At 41.9% G+C, this 22,632-nt stretch overlaps 1 protein-coding gene across 1 annotated transcript in view; it reads left to right on the top strand.

The window, feature by feature from the left end:
• CDH13 (cadherin 13) overlaps positions 1–22,632 on the top strand; it is a 1,178,985-nt gene that overhangs the window by 713,121 nt on the left and 443,232 nt on the right. Inside the window, exon 6 of the mRNA XM_010355650.2 lies at positions 14,056–14,200. Coding sequence (XP_010353952.1) covers positions 14,056–14,200 — 145 coding nt within the window. The remainder of the gene's footprint in view (positions 1–14,055; positions 14,201–22,632) is intronic.

The following is a 22,632-nucleotide window of genomic DNA, read 5'->3' as shown; positions in this document are numbered from 1 at the left end:
TTTGTAATACACTGTAGTCAATTTGTACTCACTGCCTAACAAGTTACAATCTTAAAATAAACTTTGATTTCTTTTTTTAACTTTGAAATTAACACATGCCTGGAAAAATCTAGGAAGTATAGCAAAGCAAAGAAAAATCACTTCAATAAAAGCACTGTTAATATTTTAGCATAATCTTAATAGTGGAATGCCTTTATTTTTCAAAAATTGCAATATGTATACATTATTTTTAGTCAGAATTTGTACTTCATGACATGTGTACTATACTGTTAATATATTTTTACATTCTCTAAACTGTGTCTGCAATGCAGTGTTCTACTTTCTGCAGATAGCATAGTTTATTTCATCAATCTGTTATAACATTGTGTTGATTGTAGCTTTTTCTATTTTTAAGCAATATTGCAATGAGTATACATGTTGCTACACACATGCACACACACACACATACACACGCACACATCAGGCTAAATTTCTACAAGTGAAAATTTCAAAGCTTGTGGGTATTAACAAATTGTATTTCGGAAAGATTTTTAAATGTAATTGATAATATATGAGAATTTATTTCCTCATAAGTCTGTCAAACACTATGAATTTTTTCAAAGTACTGTAATAACTTTATAAATTATTTCATTTTAATTTTATTTTTGCTTTTTTTTGTTTTCTTCTTTTGCTAATTGCTGTTCTTTCCCAACTGATTTTAGCCAACTCTTTGTATACTCCAGACAATAGCCTCTGTTGTATGTGATGCAAATATTTTTCACAGTTTTCTGTATATTTTCATATATTTTAGTTGTTGTAAAACCTGCATTTCAGTAGTTTAATCTGTCAATAATTCACACAACAAATTAGGGCTGTAATGCTGGCTTAGAAAGACCTTCCCCCCTCTATTACATAAATATTCAATGAGTTTATTCCTCCTACTACTTTAATCCATCTGGAATTCATTAGACTATACTTTAAATTTGTATGTATCAACCCTAATTTTTTAAAGAGCATCATGTTTGATAAAACACATTTTAACACTTATTTAACAAAATGACTTTAAAACTATAAAGTTAAAAAAAAAAGGCATTGCATCTATTTCTATTTCTCTGAATTTCACATTAGGAAAGGAAAAAGGTCATGTAAAAATACAATCCCCAGTAATTTTTCTCTGCTGACTTTGTTTTCTAAAGTATTACATTTCTCATCTTTGTGCAAAAATCCCCTTAACCCTTGTACATATCCTTAATAGATCTGGCATAATTCCATCATCCATGAGTTATATAAATTCTACTTGAACCAATTAAAATTTTCAGCCTGTGTCACCTCTTGAGGCAGAGGATATTCACCAGGACTTTACTCAAGCAGCTCACATAAAAATTATTTTTAATATCTGCATAGATTTCTTACACATAATTAAAGTTACTTCAAAAGTTAAATGTTTAAGAATGCCCTCAACGTCTAGTGTGATTGTGAGCATGCATACCCATAAGAAAAAATGTTTTCATTATGTTTGATAAAAAAAATTTTTAAATAAAATTTCAGATTCACAAAGGAAATACTGTAGCTCTAAGCAGAGCAAGATTTTCAAAGAACATTTGATAACAGTATCAAGATCTTTAATTAATAACCTAACAAGTAGGAAACTTTTATCCCCACTTTGATCGTTTTTAGAAGGAGATATAAACCTGACATCCAGTCTGTCAAGGGGGGGATTAATCACAGAGTTCTATAAATGAAGGTGGAGGAATGTTACAAAGGACCTAAAATGTCCTTCCCTGGGAACTCTCTAGGAGTTGGTCTATAATGACATTTAACTTGAATAAGTGAAATAAAGCTAAGAAAAATAACTTGAAATGAAAGTTATTGGTGTCAAAGAGAAACCTGGATTACGTAGCAGAAAAGCAATTTCAAAGGGGAGTAATGGCTGACCAATCGGAATTGAATCTAGGATATTGCATCCACATTTGCAGATTTCTACGTAAAGATCTACTGGGAATGCATGATTTCCCTACGTAGTGGGGGTGTCCTGTGGGGATGACTGGGCACCTCTCTCAGATTGCCCAGCCTCCCCCTGCTCTTCTGGGAGACTACCAGGGTGTTGCTCGTTGGACTGACTTTGAAATCTTAACCTGTGCTGTGACCCTGGCTGGTAGTGATGTTGCCAGGAAGATGGCATGCCAAGGTCACCATACTCCCCCTAAGGTCTAACAAAGCTTTGTTTAGTATTTCTACATGGTGGGAATTTGTGTGTACATATGCTCATTTATCTTTTTATTTCTTTAACAATAAAACCGAGAATGGTATTCTAAACACCATATGTTGCAATGGTACAAACTAAAACCTGGAAAGCTAAAGTTTCTTAGTAAGAGAGCATGACCACATGACCCAGTTTGCCCAGGACAGCTTTGGTTTGCACCTGTTGTTTTGGCTTCATTATTAATGGTACCTACTTTTATTCTAAGAAGATTCTGGTTTGGACAATAAATTATGTGACCACTGTATTACTATCCTATGGTTGCTGAATAAATTACCACACAGTGACTCAAAACAATACACATCTTATCTTGCAGTTCTGTAAGCTGAGAATCCAACATGTGTCAGGGCTAAAATCAAGGTGTCCGCAGGGCTGCCTTCACTCCTGGAAGCTCTAGGGGAAAGTCCATTTCCTTGTCTTTTCCAGTTTCTAAAGGCCACCCACATTCCTCACCTCATGGTACCTTTCTCCATCCTCAAAGCCAGCAACAGCTGGTCACGTCCTTCTCATATCCCATCACTCTGACCTCTGCTTCTTCCTCCCTCTTAAGGACTTGTGATTCCATCAGGCCCAGCCAGATGTCATATAATTCAGGCTACTATCTATCTGTCTGTCTCTCTCCCTCTCTCTCTCCCCCCCCCACTCCCTCTCTCTCCCCCCCCACTCCCTCTCTCTCCCCCCAACTCTCCCTCTCTCTCCCCCCCACTCTCCCTCTCTCTCCCCCCCCCCACCCGCTTCTCTCCCTCTGTCTCCCTGCTTCCCTCCCTCTCTCTCCCTCCCTTCTCTCCCTCTCTTCTCCACACAGGATCTCCCTCTGTCACTGTTAGGCAGGAATGTAGACCCAACATGGCGGCATTACAGGGTGTAGCAGGCCTTTTGTTAAAGACTCCCTTCACCCTTGTACACACTCGCAGACTTACATGCTGTCAGAGTTCTGGCTGGGCAACCACACTCCCCCATGACCTGCAGCTCACCTGCATTCCACAAGTTCATAAACAGCAGTTTCGGTTAACAGTTTCCAAAGACCCCTTCCTCATGACCCTTAACTCCTGCCCTAGTAGTTTCAAGACCCCCCAGGCCCTGTTTGCACAACCAGCTTCCCTACCTCTCGGGCTATAAAAAGCCCCTACCCTCCTCCCTCAGCGCAACTTCCTCAGCCCGCACCTTTGGACCAAGGAACCTCGCCCGCGAGTCCTCATAAAGGCTATTCTCACTGCCATTTGCCTTGTGTCTTTGTTCCTGGTTCGGCTCCAGCTTCAGTTTACCTTTATAGTCACCTAGGCTAGAGTGCAGTGGTACAGTCACAGCTCACTGCAGCTTCAACCTTCCAGGCCCAAGTGATTCTCTTACCTCAGCCTCCTGAGTAGCTGGGACTACAGGCATGGATGCACTGCCACTCCTGGCTAGTTTAAAAAAAAAAAAAAAAAAATTTTGCAGTGATGGCAGTCTCCCCATGTTGCTCAGGCTGGTCTCAAACTCCTGGGTTCAATCAGTCCTCCCACCTTAGCCTCCCAAAGTGCTGGGATTACAGACATGAGCCACCACACCTGGCCCAATCTCTATTTTACAGCTGGCAGATCACCAGCCTTAATTCCATTGGCAGCCTTGATTTGGAAGGTGGAGAGAGTATGAAAATTGTAGACTGAAACATAATGAAAAGATTTATCAATACATCTTTGTTTAAGGCACTAAATTATAGAAAGGATACCTAGAAAGAGTATTCTTACCCACACATCGTGATGATCTAATTGGACCATGAGTGTATTCTCATCTAAATCTGCCTACCAAGTCTGTACATGAATTGATAATATATTAATATATAAGGACTCAGGTGGAAAAAGTAAGGGCAATGTAAGTGTCACATTAATAAAATGGGTTAGGATTAGTTTTAGCATTTCCTTTCTTATCACAACAAACATTGTATCCATGGTGGAAAGTATCACTTAAAAAATCTTCCAACCATGCTCAACCCTTCGAGATCATCTGTTATAAATAAACAATATAGCATACTGATACAAAAATCTTTGTGGGCTTATTTCCATGGAATCTCTGCAGATTTTTTTTAAGCTTTGAACATCTCTGAGGTTCTTGAGACGTACTTTCAAACTGCCTTCCAGGAAGATTGTATCAAGTTGAGATTCTACTACAGTGATCCTTGTGTTTGTGTCACCGCACCCTTAACAATCATTGGCTTTTATCTTTACTTCATCTGGGGGCAAATGCTGGCGTGTTATTTTTCATGTGCATTTCAAGGTTTTGTGTGAGTCAAACACACATAGTTCCTGTGTCTGAACTTAAAGTCATGTTTAGCTGGATAGATGGCAGTGTTAAGCCTTGTACATCTCTGCTTGCATGCAGTGAGCTTCCAATGATCATTTTACATTTCTAGTATTACAGCTATATTCTATTACAAGATATTTGGGGCGGGCATGGTGGCTCACGCCTGTAATCTCAGCACTTTGGGAGCCTGAGGCGGGTGGATCACCTGAGGTCAGGAGTTTGAGACCAGCCTGACCAATATGGTGAAACCCCATCTCTGCTAAAAATACAAAAATTTGCCGGGGGTAGTGGTACATGCCTGTAATCACAGCTACTCAGGGGCTGAGACAGGAGAATCGCTTGAATCTGGGAGGCAGAGGTTGTAGTGAGCCAAGATCGTGCCACTGTACTCCAGCCTGGGCGACAGAGCGAGACTCAGCGAGACTCCATCTCAAAAAAAAAAAAAAAAGAAAAGAAAAGATATTTGGAATGAAAGGAATGAGATTCCTTTTTGTTTGTGACTTATAAACGGGTTCCAATAGAAGTTTCTGATGAGGTATTCCAGAGATAATGGCAGTGGCAGCATCTATGCTGAAAAACGTTTTAGTGCCCCAGAGAGGTAACTTGGAGGGAAAATACTCATTCGGGTGAGAGATATCTTGCCTGTCTGCACAACAGAAAGTGAGTTACATTGTGTTAGAGATGTAGCTACTGTGTGTTCTTGATTCTGTGTGATTTGAAAACTTACAACTGAAAATCCTGGGCACACACAACCCACTGATCGAATATTGAACTATATCATCTCACAAAAGCTGTGTATGTGTGTGTGTGTGTGTGTGTGTTGCTTTATTTGCATATTTTGTCCAAAGAAGAATCATCAGAGTTAAAGAAGTCATCAAAGTGTTTTCCAAATCATTTCTCTTCAGAATGACTCACAGGGCCATGGACTGTGTGTGTCATGCTTTGTTTCTGATTCCGCTGATCTAGATTTTGCATGTGTTGCTTGCGTCATCTCATATTACAAAAAATATTGGCTTTTAAGAGCCAGCTTCTGCATTTTGGCCTTCACCCAAAAAACCTTGTAGCACATTTTGTTTTTCATCAGTACATCCTTTTGGGTAAGATCTCAGTGTCAAATCTTGTCGGACTCAATTGTGTCTTTCATGGCGGAAGATGAGAGGATGACTCAAATGAAGAGCAAGGTGTTAATACTTCACCACGAAGCTGAAGGCTACACATGCTTTGTCATTTGGTTCATTATGTTCTTGCATTTTTTAAGGGATTCTTTTCAAAGCATTTTATGTACAGCCAATTCCTATTATCATGGTGAATTAATTGGCTTGAAGAGTCGTTGCAAAATACTGTGACTTGATGGTTCACATTCTTAGTGGATACCTCCCCACCCAACCCCCAACGGTATGGACAGAGAATAGAGAAACCCAGGAAGGGTGGACAACAGGACCCTAAACTCAAGGCTAAAACTGTTCTGCAGCTTAGCTTCCCTTCTGGTTCCTGTGGTTTTTCCTTACCTCCTTCTCCATTTCAAGAGTCGAGTCCCTTTTTTCCTCCCATTCTCAGGACTCAGAAGATCAGGGGTAACAACCTGGTACCCATCTACCACGTCCCCGTGAAGGAGAGCAAATATTCTGGCAGTGTCTTAGTGTCTCCACCCTTGGAGAAAGTATTTTTGCTTTAAACAAATTTGAGGTGATTTGCATCGTCTGTCTCCCTCGCCATATTATTCATTGTTGTCATTTGAGAATTAAATTGATAAGCACACTTGGTTTTTTGTTTTGTTTTGTTTTGTTTTGTTTTGTTTTTTTTTTTGCTTTTCAGAAAGTACGTAGCATCCCAGAGGGAACTCTGTGGGAGCTAGGCTGATACTATAAAATTTCCCAACCTTTAGTTTGTGGCAGGGTGCTACATAATACACAGTGGCTCATTGTGTGGTTAAATGAGTAGCTTCATGTGTATTAATAAAAATATATGAGAAACTCATTAAGCTCCTCAATTCATGGATGATTTTGCCACAGATGAGGCAAGAGTAAAAAACAGCAATCAATGTAAAGCAAAGCTGCTAAGTAAATAGCTTAGTAAAGATAACAAAACAAAAAAAAAGTAAGGGAGTCCATGCAAAAACATTCAGCAAGTGTGAGCACAGTGAGGGGAATGTGAATGTTACAGTCGGACCTAAGTTTGAATTCAGGCGATGACATATCAGCTTCGGCACCATGGACCAGGTACTTAAATTTCTTTGCTGTGATGAGTATTTCTTCAGATTGTTTTAAGCCACATGAGACAATGCAAAAAAGGCCAGACCTGTATTGGATACCAAATCAATGTTAGTCCTCTTCTTTTTTAAACAACCAAGTAATCAGTGTAATGTGCTCTGATATTGTTTACCACTGGGATTCTTGTTCATCAATTAAGACTACAGAGTCCACCAGCCTACAGTCCATGGAGTCAGACCAACTGTCAGCTCTGATATGCCAGAGATGGAGAGAAAGGACAGATGGCCAGAGCTCAGGCCAAAACTTTGGATTCCAGTCTCTTAAAGAGGTATTGCCTCTTCCAAAGAGGGCTCTCTGCAATCAATATCATATCAGCTGCCTGTCTTGCACGAGGCCGTCACTCGCGTCCATGTGAAGAGACAACCAGACAGGCTTTGTGTGAGCAATAAACCTTTTTAATCACCTGAGTTCAGGTGGGCTGAGTCCGAAAAGAGAGTCAGCAAAGGGAGATAGGGGTGGGGCCGTTTTATAGGGTTTGGGTAGGTAAAGGAAAATTACAGTCAAAGGGGGTTGTTCTCTGGCAGGCAGTGGTGGGGGGTTACAGGGTGCTCAGTGGGGGAGCTTTTGAGCCAGGATGAGCCAGGAAAAGGAATTTCACAAGGTACTGTTATCAGTTAAGGCAGGAACAGGCCATTTTCACTTCTTTTGTGGTGGAATTTCGTCAGTTAAGGCAGGAACCAGCCATCTGGATGTGTACCTGCAGGTCGCAGGGGATATGATGGCTTCGCTTCTGCTCAGAGGCCTGACATAGGCATTGGGTCCAGGCTTCAGGATTTGCTAATAAGCTCCTGTCCTCATGGGGCCAGACAGAGAGATAGATGTAAATTGAATTATCACACCAATAGGTAATAACATACGGGAAGTGTTACAAAGGAAGGAGGCTGATGCCATGGGAATATAAACCAGGGACACTCTAGCTGTTCTGGAGGAGTAAGGGAGGATCTTCTTGATATTTGGGCCGAGATCTGAAGGATGAATAGCAGCAGCAAGGAAGCGTAGGTAGGAAACCCATGCTTGGTAGGAGGGTTGTATGTAAAAATACCTGCGGGAAAGAATGTGATGACTTGGAAGAACTAAAAAAAGATGAGTGTAACTGGATAATAAGGAACAAGAGGGATTCCTTGTAACATGAAATGAGTTTGAGGAAGTGGGCTGGAGCCAGATTATAGAAAGACTTGTCAAAGCAAAGGCATTTGCTGTTTTTCCTAAGAGTGATGAGAAACCATTGAAAGGTATCCAATATAGGGTGACATAAATAAATAAAAATTGACAAAGACACCCTGGAAGACCTATAGAAAACAGACTGTGGCAGGCAGTCATGGCTGGGCAGGAAGACCCACAGGGTGCCTTGCACAGCAGCCCTGGTGAGAAGTGACAGCATCTAATCTCAAGGAGTGTTGAGGGGGATGGAGAGAAGAGGGGACATTCAGGAAGAGAAACAATGATGTGGGCAGGATGTGTTGATGGAGTGGCTGGGGATAGAAGAGAAGGTTTCATCTGAGGAAGAGAATGACTTGTGAGTTTCTTCTTCCTTGATCCCTGGGAGAGGGGTCATCCTCTGGACAATATTTAGAGCAAAATGATAAATGTGCAACTATATTTATCATACTCTCTGGCTGCTAAAAAATTCTTGCCACCAATAATGTCAGCAATATTTTAATTACGTTATCATAAGTGTAAAATAGTTTTGCTCTCTCCAAGAAAGGATGAAGCTGGGCCTCTAAAAACTGGGGAGTAATATTTGGGTTCAGAGTCGGTACCAGCTTTGTATCAGACACTTTTGTGTATTATTTTACTTAATCTGCACCAAGATACTACAAAGTCGCCATGGTAGGCTCTTATTAATAACACAAAAACCAGGATATGGGAAGGTGCATGGCCTGCTCAGAGCCCGGATCGGGTGTGTCAGCAAGATTCAATATCTTGGATCCTGGTCCAGTGCTCTTTCCACAGCTCCTTAAAGCCCTCCACTCAGGCTTTCACAGATAACCCCCACCTCCAGCAATTCTCCCCTCCACCTCTCCCACCAGTGCTGGTAGCATCTGGATCTCCCTCCCATGATCAGCCAAGCTTTCCTAAGTGTGGGCAGGAAACCACTAGCACCAGAATCTCTCAAAGTGCTGGTTTAAACATAAATTCCTAAAGAATCTGACTTTTTACCCACAGGCCCCCTAATGATAAAGCTGAATGAGTTACTCCCCGCTGGGATATTTCATCTCAATGGAAGAAAACAATTCTGTTGTGGGCCAAAAATCACACGAAGGCTAAGGAAATACAGGGCCCCCCAACACTCATTACCATCCTCTGTGAGCTTTCCCATCTCTGGGACCTCCCTGTTTTACTTGGTTTTCTGCAGTGTTTCAGTTTTCAATTAGTAACCAATTCCTTTCTACCTGTTTTGTATTTGACAGCTTCTCAAAAAGTGATCGGACAAAATAGGATTTTTAAGCATTCAGCATGCACAGTTGAAGATTAGAAGGAGATTGGAAAAAATTGATGTTTATGGGAAATGTATGTGTATGTGTATATTTGTATGTGTGTGCTGTGTCTGTGGTATGTGTGTGCTGTGTCTGTGGTGTGTGTATATATGTCTGCCTGCATCTGAGTGTGTGTGTGTGTGTGCGCGCACACGTGTGCACATGCTTCTCCAGATAGACCTGCAGACAACATCTATCTTCCTGGCCTGTGTACTTGGGAGTGATGAATGAGTCCAACAGCCACACAGTGAAATTCCTAGCAGGTGGCAAGACTCAGCCTCCTGTTTGGAGCTTATTTATTTTCCTATAGCTGAACCTGGGAATACAGTTCCCAAATTTCACAAGACCGTTGAATTTCCATCTCCAAACCCTGTGTCTCAGTACAACATCACTCAAACAGTAATGTGCACCAGAATTCTCTAGAAACAATGTTAAAATGAATGGGTTTCCTAAGTAGGTTCTAGGTAGGACTGAGGAGCCTGCATTTCTAACCAGCTTCTGGGGGATGTCAATGCTGTTAGTACCTTTGAATAGCAAGGTACTAGTACACACAGCACAGACATTGGCCAGGCATGTCATTGCTTGGAGTTCAGGCTACCTCCTATGGAATCAGTTATTAAATCCAGCGACATTGGACAACTGTTTCTAGCTGCCATTTATTGATTGCCCCTCTCATCTGGATCCACAGTGGACATTTTTTTGTTTATATCACACCTTCTTATTCCCATGCAGGTTAACGATTGAATCCAAGAATAGAAATACTCTTGTCTGAGGGGGTGGTCTTGAAGTAGGCAGTGAGGGGGCTGGATGGTTTCCATTTCCTTTGAGCAAGTATTTCATTGCCTTCTGCCATGGCTACCTATTTGTTTTTCTCACGGTAGCTTTCTACCAAGTGGCATCTTACTTCCAACACAAAGAGCAAGCATCAGAATGCCTGTCTGTGAATGCGTATGAGCTTGTTTTGTTTTTAGAACCCAAACATAGCCACTTGAATCTATCATGTAATTCATAGGAAACAAGCATTGTTCCAGTCTTTTCAAACTAAGGATTTGTGTGCTTTGGGTATTTCAATTAGGAAGAAAGAAGGCAGGCAAGAACGTAATTGAACATTTATTCTCTGATACTGGAGGACGCGCTGGAATTCAAGAGCCTGACTTCAGAAAGTTTGGCATTTGCTAACTGTGGGTCTGACCTTCATATGAGAACAGTGATGAAAACTCATAGGAATGTCAGATTTTGTTACGGTATGTGATTGGGTGGATAAGGCTGTATTTACTAACAACTTCCTCATGCATATGCATGTGCTTAATTTTCATCCACATCATTAATAAGATGATTTTAAAACCACATGAACCTCTATGTAAAACACAAACATTTCCTATTATATATTTTATTCAGTCTATTATGTTTTCCTCTGTTGGGAAGAAGCATGATATACTTCTTTCTCATCTCTGCCTTCCCAGGGACGCATAGGAAGAAAATGTCTTCATTCTTCACTTGGTTTAGATTGTTTTACACAAAAAATCTTGTATGGATGTAAGCCTTAACCTACTCCATTTGGAGTTGAGCAGAGCCCTAATTCTTTGACTTGATCTTATACCATTCCCCGCTCTCAAATTAGTTCCAAGATCATTCTTACCTCAGAGTCTGCTATTGCTATTCCTGCTGTCTGGAAATCATTTTCCATGTATTTTTGTATGGCTATCTCTTTCCACTTTCTTGTCATTCAAGCCTCAGCTGAAACATTCCCTCAGCAATAAGGTTTTCTCCACCATTTATCTCGAATAGGTGCCCCCTGCCCTCCCCCCACCCCCCACCACACACACACTTTTTCAATCATACTCTACCCAGTGATGGAAATGTTCTACATCCATGTTATCTAATATGGTAGCTACTACCCACATGTGACTATTGAGCACTCGAAACTTTCCTAGTTTGACTGGAGTGCTGAGTTTTTTTCATTTTAATAAATGTAAATTGCAATAGCCACATGCCGCTAGCAGCTACAGTATTTGATAGTGAAGCTTTCGTACTCAGACCTATCTCATGTCCTTCAAAGGCCTCATCTGTGACTGAAATTACCTTGTCCGTATCTTTTTCTCTTGTTTATTGTCAGTCTCTCCATGCTAGGGTATCTTTCCTGATAACGACTGGATACCAGCGTGTTCAGCATGATGGCTGACGTGTAGTGGGTCCTCAAATAATTCATATTAAATTAATTTTAAGAAAATCCCACTTAACAGCACTTCACTGTTTTTAGAGAGCATTCCAAAGGTCTTGGCTTCTATTGACACTATTGTCCTTTGAAAAGTCTGAGAGTCAAACTCTGAATAGTTTTGTATCATAAAATACCATTGGATTGTCTGTTTGCATAATTGGTTTTCTGAGATTCAGCTCCACAGTTTGCATTCATCCTAATCAATGGTGTCTCCTTAGTTTCTGTCTTTCTTTCCATTGTGTTAAGATGGATCTGTTGTCTGCCCTTCCCAGTTTCAGCGTATTTGAATATTTGGCAAATGTGAATTCTGATTATCTATCCTACTTGTAACTTGTGATACTGGTCAAGTGTTATAGAATGTAGAATTTTAGGATTCAGATCCAAGATGTTTGTTAACTTCAGGCACAGTGGTTTTTTTTTTTTTTTTTTTTTTTTTTGGTTGAGTTAAAGTCAAGTCCTTGGCTATTTTGGGAAGATGAAAAACCAGACCTATGTTATTGCATAAAATTGCCCCAAAGCTTTATTTTGATTGATTTCCTTTGTTAGCAGTATTCTCATAATAGCTTTAAAAAAAATAAAAGTATAGGATTTCACTCTCTGTGAGATCTCCTTTGTGTGCAGATATTAGGAAGCTCTGTTCACTTAATATTTTCTTATTATTTGCATTATTTTATCTGCCCCAGAAATCAAGTGTGTATGTCTGTGTGTGAACTTGCTAGTAAAAGGATGAAGTAATGTTAAAAAAAAAAAAAGAAAAAAATTATCTACCCACACATACCTGCTTTTGTTTTGCTCACTGCCTTCAAATTCTGTTCATATTTGTATGTCAAATATGCATGATGCACATGTTATTTTGTGTATTTTTACTCAATATTCTAAGTAGATCAGTAAAGTTTAAAAATTATTGTGTTGTAACATGTTGTGACACAAACATTCATTCAACTAGTTCGCTTCTACTGGACATTCAGGCGGATGCCAGTGTGATTTTATTATGAGAAATAACAATGCAGTGAATCGTTCCAAATATGTAGTGCAAACTTATATAGGATCAGGAGTGGTATAAAAATAGTACAAAGTATGAGTCTTTCACGGTTTCTGTTGAATTTTGCCATGCCTTTGAAAAGGATTATACTGGTTTACAATACCATCAGGTGGGATGTGACTGTACTGATTTGTAACAAGAATGTTGGTCTTTCATTTTTCTAATTTGGGCTCGTTTTTGACAATAGTATTGATAATTGTAGCAACAATAGCAGCAGTTAATATTCTTGAGATATGTGACAGACCCCATATTAAATGCTTTAGAAATATTGTTTGTAGTGGTTAAAAATGTGAGCTCTGGAGGCAGGTTTCCCAAGGTCGAATCTGGACTCCACCATTTATCTCCTATTTACTGTCATTCTGTCCTCTGTAAAAGGATCCAAAGAGTTATTATGAGAATCAAGTGAGATAATTTAGTATAGAACCAAAGGAAGCACTGGATAAGTGTTTGTTATTATTCCTAATAATAACAATTTAGAAATTGTCTTGCTATTACCTCTGCCATGAGCCCTCCAAACAACAAATCTTTCCATAATAATTAAATCATCAATTATACTAATTATTATTCTAACCCTCAGCCTGGCCTATGAATGAACTCAAAAGGGGCTGGTGTTTTTTTAACCCCATTTACAGATGAGAAAACTGAGATCCAGTGTCTTGCTCAAAGTCACAGAGATAGGGATGAGTTGTACTAGGATTCCAAATGCAGATGCCCTTTTCTGACCAAAATACTCCTGTGCAGGAACCACCACTTATATCCAAGAAGAAGTATTACTCTTATCGCTGAGTGAAATCAAGGTTGAATTAAGCACAGAAAATGTGCATGTAAGGTCCCTGTGATTCACTGGAAATGCCATGGCATAATTCTTTGTTTCCAAGAGAAACAAAAGGCTGTTGTATTTAATGCTGCCTTCTTCATTGAGATCTGAAAGCATTTCCCTGTGGAAGTGATTCATGGTCGTGTGAAATCCTCTGAGATTGTAAAGAACCTGGTAGGCAGGAATCCCAAGATCGCATTCAGGCCCCTGCAAATTCTGAGTTCCTAGCTTTCCTGAGGAAGGCCCCCTACAAATACTGACCGATTTTCTCCTAAAAGATTGCCATAAGCACTTTTGGTTACCTCTTAATGTACTTGGTTCACAACTGCTTAGTCATTTATTTTTATTAGCATAACATTCTTTTTAAGCACAATGATATTGGGAAAACAGAAATGATATAAGCATAATTTCTTGGCTATGACTGTTTATGTTTTGGGGTTTTTTTGTTTGTTTGTTTGAACTTTCTTTGCCGATTTGATGAATTAATTGTAAATTTCCCAAGGGGGGATCTAAAGTGAACTGATCTTTGCCTTTTATTCTGGAATGTTTCCTTTCTATTCTAGTCCCAGTGATTATCCAGTGAGACCAAAGTTTCAATATTGCCAAGGGCTCATAAAATTGCTGATATAACCTACTTTCTCTAGAGAACCTTATTTCAATTTTCATAATGAATTAATATCTTCTTTCTCCCCCAATCTCTTTGCTCAAATAGCTATTTGTGGAGACCACTGATGTCAATGGCAAAACTCTCGAGGGGCCGGTGCCTCTGGAAGTCATTGTGATTGATCAGAATGACAACCGACCGATCTTTCGGGAAGGCCCCTACATCGGCCATGTCATGGAAGGGTCACCCACAGGTATGTCACGTTGACTTACCTTTAGCATAATGGCTTGGAGAGAGGCACACGATGGTCTTTGTGGATTCTAGGGACTGTCTTATGGCTGTTCCACCTCAGCTTGTATCAGCATTGACTTATTACTTCCCTGCATGGAAGCCAGGTTGGAACGCTAAAGTGCAAAGCTTGACCAAGGTGTTGCAAGCTATGAAAATATCTTTCATTGTCTCTGAAGATGATCCTCCAAGGATGACTGCCATCTAAGTCTCTAAGGCATGGCTAATGTTGGGCACCATGTAAATATCCAGCTTACCTTTCGGTCCAAGGTCCAAGGTCCAAGGCTAAACTTTGTGCTATAGCAAGGCTTTGATGAGAATTGGGTCCTCGTTACAAACTCCTCAGTTATTTCTTTTCATAGTGCCCTTTTAATAAGAACTATTTTAGTAAAATAGGTAGGACTTTTTCTCTTCCCTTAGAAGATGTGCATGAAGAAAGCTTTTGTCTTCAGTCAGAGGACCAAAAGGAAGATGTTTGATATCTCTCTCCGGAAATGCATGTGCCTACTGTTATAGAAGTCACTCAGGTTACTATAGAGCTCCTGCTATCTTTTCCCATGTTTATCCTTTCTATCAGGGATGGTTTTAGAATTTAGAGCTTCCTTTTTTGGCCCAATACGTACTAATTAAAAGTATGCCATAGCCAGCAGCTGAAGTCACTCCTGAGTATAATACTTGAGAAAATGAAAGAATAAAACAGAAAAATTCCTCTTCAGGTGGGCTTTGATTTTCAACTTTAAAATACACTTGAGTGAAAAAAAAACACAATATTAAGAGTGTCGTGTTGCTGTTCCTAGATTATGCCCAAATAAGTAAAATAGTGATTCGTCAGACCGGACAGGAGATAAGAGCTGCTTTTACTATTTTCCCCCTTTGCTGAATTGATGGGATCTATCAATGACATGTAGATACATGAAACTCTGGAAATGTTACCATGGTAACCTTCCCAGACAACCAGGTGAATAATTGTATGCAAGATGCCTAAAACCTCCCGTCAGCTTCAAGGAGCTGGGTCTTTATGCGCTGCATCAGATCCCCCCAGGGCAAGATCGACCCTCTTCCTTCCCAGCTTTAAATACACTCTGTAGAAATGAGAGTGAATGCATTGTGTGTGTGCCAGAGGGTGTTTGAGGCGAGTGTTGCAGCCAGAGGAGCAATGACAGGTCTAGAGAGAAGGAGAGAGGGCAGGTGAAGGGAGGTCAGGTCATTTTAGGGCAGACAGTCCACGTGGCCCCTCTCTGTGAGCTGCTTTTGATGGAGAGATGGCTTCTGGTGAGAAACACCCTGGAATTTGGATTTGATGTTTACAGAAATCTTCTTAAACAAGCTGATGTGCAGAACACATTAGGAGAACCAATGAGGAAAGCGATTCAAGAGGCCAAAGTTTGAGCAGAACAGAAAATGATTCCCAGTTGCTGTCTGTGGTACCCGGGCCGTGTGAGTGAGTGACTAGAATTCAGATGGGCTGGAAAAGTGTTCTAAATGTAAATGACAGTGCTTACATTCGGTATGGCTGTGAGCTCGCACATGTCTTTGTATATTATGTGTGTATATGATTAGACGGTGTCCAATTTTCCTCCCACTGTGCCTGTCCTTAAAGTTTAGACAAGAATTTTAGATTTTATTGCTGTATATACATGTAATATTTTTTGAAGGAAGATAGAGTTCTTTATGCACATTGAATTTCTTAAATCACAGTGTTATTCAGTTAAGGACAGACACTTCTCCTGCAAAACATCAACCACCTCAGATATCTATTTATGGTTGGTGTTATCCTGTAAAAATACATAAAGACTCAGGTGTCTATATGGATTCATTGTTTTCTTTTTCAGCACCCTCTGGGTTGGACTGTAGAGCTTGAACTGAAATAGAATCAGTCAGATTTGGGATCCAGAATGTGGAAATGTTGCAAAAAACTTTCAAATAAAAAGCCACTTAGATTACTTAGCATCCTGTAAGAGAGTTGCAGGCAAGATGGCCCCTGAAGCATCCATGAGGCCAGTGGGGATCTGAGGAAGAAGATGGTATCCTCTTTCCAACCTCTTCTTCAATTTAAATCGTTTACAAGTAATGACAAACCCTAACTGGCTATAAAAATGATCGCCTCTTCTCTTCCCATCATGCTCTGCTCTTCTGTGGCTCGTAGGATCCCATGTGTTGTAGAAATTATTTGACACCCTCTGGGGTTGGGGGTGGTGGTGGGGGTTGGGGTGAGGGTGGGGTTTGGGGTGGGGGTGGGGGTGGGGTGGGGGTTGGGGTGGGGGCTGGAGTGGGGTTTGGGGTGGAGTTTGGGGTGGGGGTGGGGTTTGGGGTGGGGTTTGGGGTGGGGGTGGGGTGGGGGGTTGGGTGGGGGTGGGGTGGGGGTTGGGGTGGGGGTTGGGGTGGAGGTTGGGGTGGGGGTTGGGGTAGGGGGCTGACTCTGGAAAGAGGTCCATGACTTTTCCATGCTTTCACAAATAAAAGATGGGAGTCAGTGCTTGGGAGCCAGCCTGCATAACCTGCCTTCAGATCATGTGCTCTGTATAACCTGCCTTCAGATCACAGGCTGCCACCTGTGCCTCAATTCTCGCAAATTCTGGCCACATCTGCACTGGCATCCTACTCAAAAGACTAATCCAGGTCTGTCTACAATAGGCCACATTTGTTCCCGGGCCTTGTGTGAGTTACAAGAAACTCAAGAGCCAGCCGGGTGTGGTGGCTCGCACCTGTACTCACAGCACTTTCGGAGGCAGAGGTGTGTGGATCATGAGGTCAGGAGTTGGAGACCAGCCTGGACAACATGGCGAAACCCCATTGCTACTAAAAATACAAAAATTAGCCTGATGCGGTGGTGGGCGCCTGTAATCCCCGCTACTCGGGAGGCTGAGGCAGAAGAATCACTTGAACCCAGGAGGTGGAAGTTGCAGTGAGCCAAGATGGCACCACTGCACTCCAGCCTGGGTGACAGAGAAAGAAGACTCCACCTAGGAAAAAAAAACCCAAGAGCTACCTGACCCGTTGGGTCTGCTCTCTTGTTTCTATGTTTTACACCACAGACTCTGCAGGCCCAGCTTGTGCAGTTCTATCAGATGAACTGATTTAGATCCTGACAGAACATGACTAGTTCTTCTGATGAAATAGCCAGGCCCATTGAATCACATCTAGGGTTCAACAGGGTTAAATGTTGAGGCCCTTGTCATCACTCACGTCACTTTTTGCTGAGCCCACGTAACCAAAGACAGCTTCATGGGGCACAGCCTTTGTGGCCTCACACAGCCCAGCGAGCAGAAGGGTCCCATGCTTAGAAGGGCCTGGGGCTTGGTTTAATGTTCTGCTGTCACCATCTTGAAATTCTTAATAATCATTGAACAAGGTGTCTGCATTTTCATTTTACACTGAGCTCCACAAATTATGTGGCGGTTCCTGTTCACAGCATTGTAGCCTAGAGCTGTGTTTGACGCTCTGCTCAGCTATTTAACACGGTGAGACCTCGGACAAGTTACTGAAACTTCTAGAAGCCTCTGCAAATGGGAATAGAATATAACAGTACCTACCTTAGAGAAGCGTTATGTGAGGATTCAGTCAGACAATGTGCTTCATCCAGTGCTTAGGGAATAAGAAATGTATAAGGAATGCCTCTGTATTGTTAACACTGCAATTATTACTTTTATTCTGGTAGTGTACCCTTTAGCAAAGGTAAAGCAAAGAGACACATGAGTCGTGTGAAGGCAAATTCATCTTCCAACAAACCACACATCATTTTCATGTCCCCATGTGTTTCAATGCCCTCAGCACCAGTCTATCACAAAGGAAGGTCACCCATATTTATCTGTATGTGCAGACAGGAGACAATTCTGGCTGCTCAGCGCTAAACTCCAGGGTATTGTTTTGGTGAATCATTCCTGGATGAAGGAAGATAAACAGAAAATAATGGTCTTTGACTTTGCAGATCATGAGTTGTTCCTTTTGCAGAGTCACAGGCGTTGATTTATGAGGCCCAAGCCAAGGCTCTGACTGCTCTGTGGGGGCAACCAGATCTCTGTGTGAGTCTGGTGTTTTCTGATGCCCAAGATACGGTGTTTTTTTTGTTGTTTTTTTTTTTTTTTTTTTTGAGATGGAGTCTTGCTCTGCCGCCCAGGCTGGAGTGCAGTGGCCGGATCTCAGCTCACTGCAAGCTCCGCCTCCCGGGTTTCCGCCATTCTCCTGCCTCAGCCTCCGGAGTAGCTGGGACTACAGGCGCCCGCCACCTCGCCCGGCTAGTTTTTTTTTTATATTTTTAGTAGAGACAGGGTTTCACCATGTTAGCCAGGATGGTCTCGATCTCCTGACCTCGTGATCTGCCTGTCTCGGCCTCCCAAAGTGCTGGGATTACAGGCTTGAGCCACCGCGCCCGGCCAATACGGTGTTTATGAGTAGGTGTTCATGAGTAGGGTGTAGAGGGTGAGAACTCTTGAAATTCCTGGAGGGCACTAATTCCAAGACCCCATCATGTCTTGTTGGCATCAATTTGTGGGTGTTTTGCCCTCCAGTGTTTTCCTGGGCACTTCTGAGAAGGGCTGACCATGAGGAATGGCAGGTCAGGCTCCCAGGGAAGCAGGCTCTAAGATGAAGATTGAGGTCTGCGGTTTACCTGAGAGGTACAGGGACAGATACCAGGTAAGGTGAGGTACAGAAAAGAAAGTCAGACAACTTGAGGTGCATTATTATTGTAATTTTTGAGGCAGAGTTTTGCTCTTGTTGTCCAGGCTGGAGTGCAATGGTATGATCTCCGCTCACTGCAACCTCTGCCTCCTGGGTTCAAGCAATTCTCCTGCCTCAGCCTCCCAAGTAGCTGGGATTACAGACACCTGCCATCACGCCCAGCTAATTTTTGTATTTTTAGTAGAGATGGGGTTTCACCACATTGGCCAGGCTGGTCTTGAACTCCTGACTTCAGGTTATCTGCCCATCTTGGCCTCCCAAAGTGCTGGGATTACAGGTGTGAGTCACTGCGCCCAGCCCTTGAGGTGCTTTATTAAACCAGCTCCCAGAGTGGGCAACTGCAGCTTTATCCTTTTGGGGGAGCTCTAGGAAATGACATTAAACACACACATTAGAGTTATCTCAGCTGAGGGGCAGGTAGCTGGGTTGTCTTCTCCCCCAAGCCTGATGATGAGACACTGGTTCAAAGCTGTCACCAAGGGGGGCTTTAATTTCCAGGCACTTGCAGCCAGCTGTGCACAAGGACAACCTGGGATCCATCAGCTTGAATATCCTGTCCTCTTGAGGCCTTGGCCTTCCAATAAGTTCAGGAGCTGGCTGTAGGCTGTGTTCTCCTTCCTGGCTTTTAGCCACCCCAAATGGCAGCCAGGGCAGCTGGGAGAATGGCAGCCCCCACCCTGGACAGGTGGGGCAGCTTTGAGAAAGATAGGTGGTGAGATCTCATGGAAGGAAAGAATTAGCTCCCAAACTGCATGACTGAGAAAGACGAATGTGGCGTTTACCTAGAGGTGCAGGTTCTGAGTCCTGAAAGAGGCACATTGCTTAGGCATGTCTGATCCTTCTTCTTGAGGCTGTTGAAGACAAGCAGAGATTAGCAGTTACATCCTCATTGTCTAACTTCTGAAAGCCCAACTACTTTCCCTCCCTCGCTTTCCTGTCTTAGTCCCTTTATTTATTATTTTTCCATCCATTATGCTTATCAAGCGTCTACTCTGTGCTGGCGCTATTCTAAGCTCTGAATGTGCAACACTGGACCTGACAGGTGCTGCTTGTTCCCTCTTGGTATTCATAGCTGAGGAGGGAGGACAGCAACGAATAAATAAGAAAGAAAATTGCGGCAAGGGCTACAACATAGCTGTACCGGATGCTCATCTCAGGAGGGGCCAAACCTAGTCTTGTAATGAGAGGAGGCCACTCTGAAGAGATGATGTACGGAGTTTTTGTCTTTTATTTTTCCTCCAGGATCCACCTGAGCTCCTTTTCAAGACACAGTTCCTTTAATTTTTAAACACGTCCAACCATTCCAGACATAAGAAAAAAACAGCCGATCAAGTGGCCTTTGGGACTAATGGCTATCCTGAGAGCTCAGCTTTGCTTGGAAGTTGCTCTTTTCCAAAACAGCTTGAGCTAAATAAAGATGGCTAGGATAGTTGATGTTTGACACCTAGCTCAGCAGACAGTCTTCAGGTTGTTGCTATGGCCTGGTAGTCAAGTCCCTTTTCTGGTTACCTTTTTACTTGTTGCAGTAACTGTGATGTGGCTTTTCAACCCACTGAGTGTTAAGTTTTCTTTTGGTGGTATTTTCAGACTTTCACGCTGTAGGCTCCTCCATTCTCAACTGCCCCAACCAATCCTGTGTGTTTTTGGAATATCAGGCATGTGGCTATTTCATTTTTTTTCCTTAGGTAGATATATTTTTTAAAAAATAAAGCAATTCTGTTCTTTTCAAGTGGAAGAAAATGCAATCTCGCCGCAGTCCCACCATCCAGAGGTAACCACAGTTGACATTTTAGTGAGCACAGTTCTGGGGTTCTCTCCTAGCATCTCTACATAGAGAGATGCAGGTGCACAGGTTTACAGAATGGGAGCTCTATGTGCTTTTCTGTAAATCTCCTTCTTCACTCCTCAGTGTCCTATGGACATTTTTGTAATTCAGTAAACATCAAGCTACATCATTGTTTCAAACAGCTAGAGTCTGGATCTACCATTGTCTACTTAACCAATTTCATATTGGTTTCATTTGTTTTCACTTTTCTACACTTCCATCAGTTCTGCAGAGGAGAGCTCAGCTCTTCCCATGTTTGTGACAATTTCTTTAGAATACATTTATATGAGTAGGATTAATGGGACGGTGGGTATGCCTTGTTATGTTTTAATCCCTATTCAGGTGATGCTTCTAATCAGAGGATTTTAGTCTGTATCTTGGCTAAGCTTATTCATGTAGCAGGATACAATAGTCTTTCTCTTCACACATGAACATACTGATGGATATTTTTGTTTGTTTCTCCAGATGACACTCAGTATCTACAAGTTTTTGTGGTCGTTTCACTAGCTGTTTTGTAGATTGTGGATGGTCTTGCTATGGAATCCTCACTGGGTATTGTGGTCGAGGCAGAGGAATGCAGTGGCTGAGACTGGCCCCTTTCCTCAGGTCATCACTGGAATTTTAGGCAAGGAGCAGTGCCCAGGGATGCTATCCTTAACATGCTGCAGAGCCCTTGCGACTGGAAGAGACAGCGCTTGAATTATGGTACACTTCACTCCAGTACAGGTGACCATAAAACAAATTTTATGAAAGAGTTGCATAATCCAATCAGAGACCATTTCCCAAAGGGAAAATTCAGAACTAAATGGTATGAAAAGTATTATCTGAACTTCACTAGCTATTGACTCCACCTAGTCATTCAAGAGAAAAGGGAATGCTTGTACCCTGTTAGTGGCAATGTAAACTAATACAACCGTGGAAAGGAGTATGGATAGTTCTCAAAAAACTAAAAATAGAACTACCATTTAATCCAGCAATCCTTCTGCTGGGTGTCTACGCAAAGGAAAAAATGCCACTGTATCAAAAAGACACCTGCCCTCATGGTTATTGTCACATATATTTATCACCACACTATACATACATACACACACAGTGGAATACTATTCAGCCATATAAAAGTATAAAATCATGGCTTTGGCAACAATGTGAATGGAATTGGAGGCTATTATCTTAGGTGAAATAACTCAGAAAGTCAAATACTGCATGCTGTCACTTATAAGTCAGAGCTAAATCATGTGTACACATGGACATAGAGTACGGAATAACAGACATTGGAGACTCAGAAGGGTGGAAGCCTGGCAAGGGTGTAAGCTGTGAGAAATTACTTAATGAATACAATGTATGTTACTCGGGTGATAGTTACACTAAAAGCCAAGAGTTCACCCCTGTGCAACATGTCTGTGTAATACAACTGCACTTGTACCCATTAAATGTATACAAATAAAAAAAAAAAAAAAGGAATCTTTTCCCAGTTGCTCCTAAGTATGTCTGAAGGTCACCTGGTGATATCTCACACCAGCTCAGAACTAAGGCAGTTGGCTCCCTTGTCACAGCCATTAGGATTTCCCTCCTCCGTATCTCAGGCCCACCCTAATGGGCACCATTGCACGTATTAGAACTCTTGGCTGCTGGCTCATGGGAGCTGGATACCAAAGCATCTGCTGGGACAGGAGAGAATGCCTGAACCCCTTTATTCTGGCAGAAGAGTATCTAATCAACCAACAGAATGTGGATAACTATGAAGACAACTCTTATCATTTTTACTCATAGCTCTCTCTCCTCCTAAATTCACGCATGCATCTCTGGGGCTAGAGATCAATTCCAGATGGATAACCCATTGTCTCCTGAAACACTCTCCTCTTTAACCGTGAAGTCTTATGCCTGGACTAGCC

This window comes from Rhinopithecus roxellana, chromosome 20 (assembly GCF_007565055.1).
Source record: "Rhinopithecus roxellana isolate Shanxi Qingling chromosome 20, ASM756505v1, whole genome shotgun sequence".
Lineage (NCBI taxonomy): Eukaryota > Metazoa > Chordata > Mammalia > Primates > Cercopithecidae > Rhinopithecus > Rhinopithecus roxellana.
This window is presented reverse-complemented; position numbering and strand designations above follow the sequence as displayed.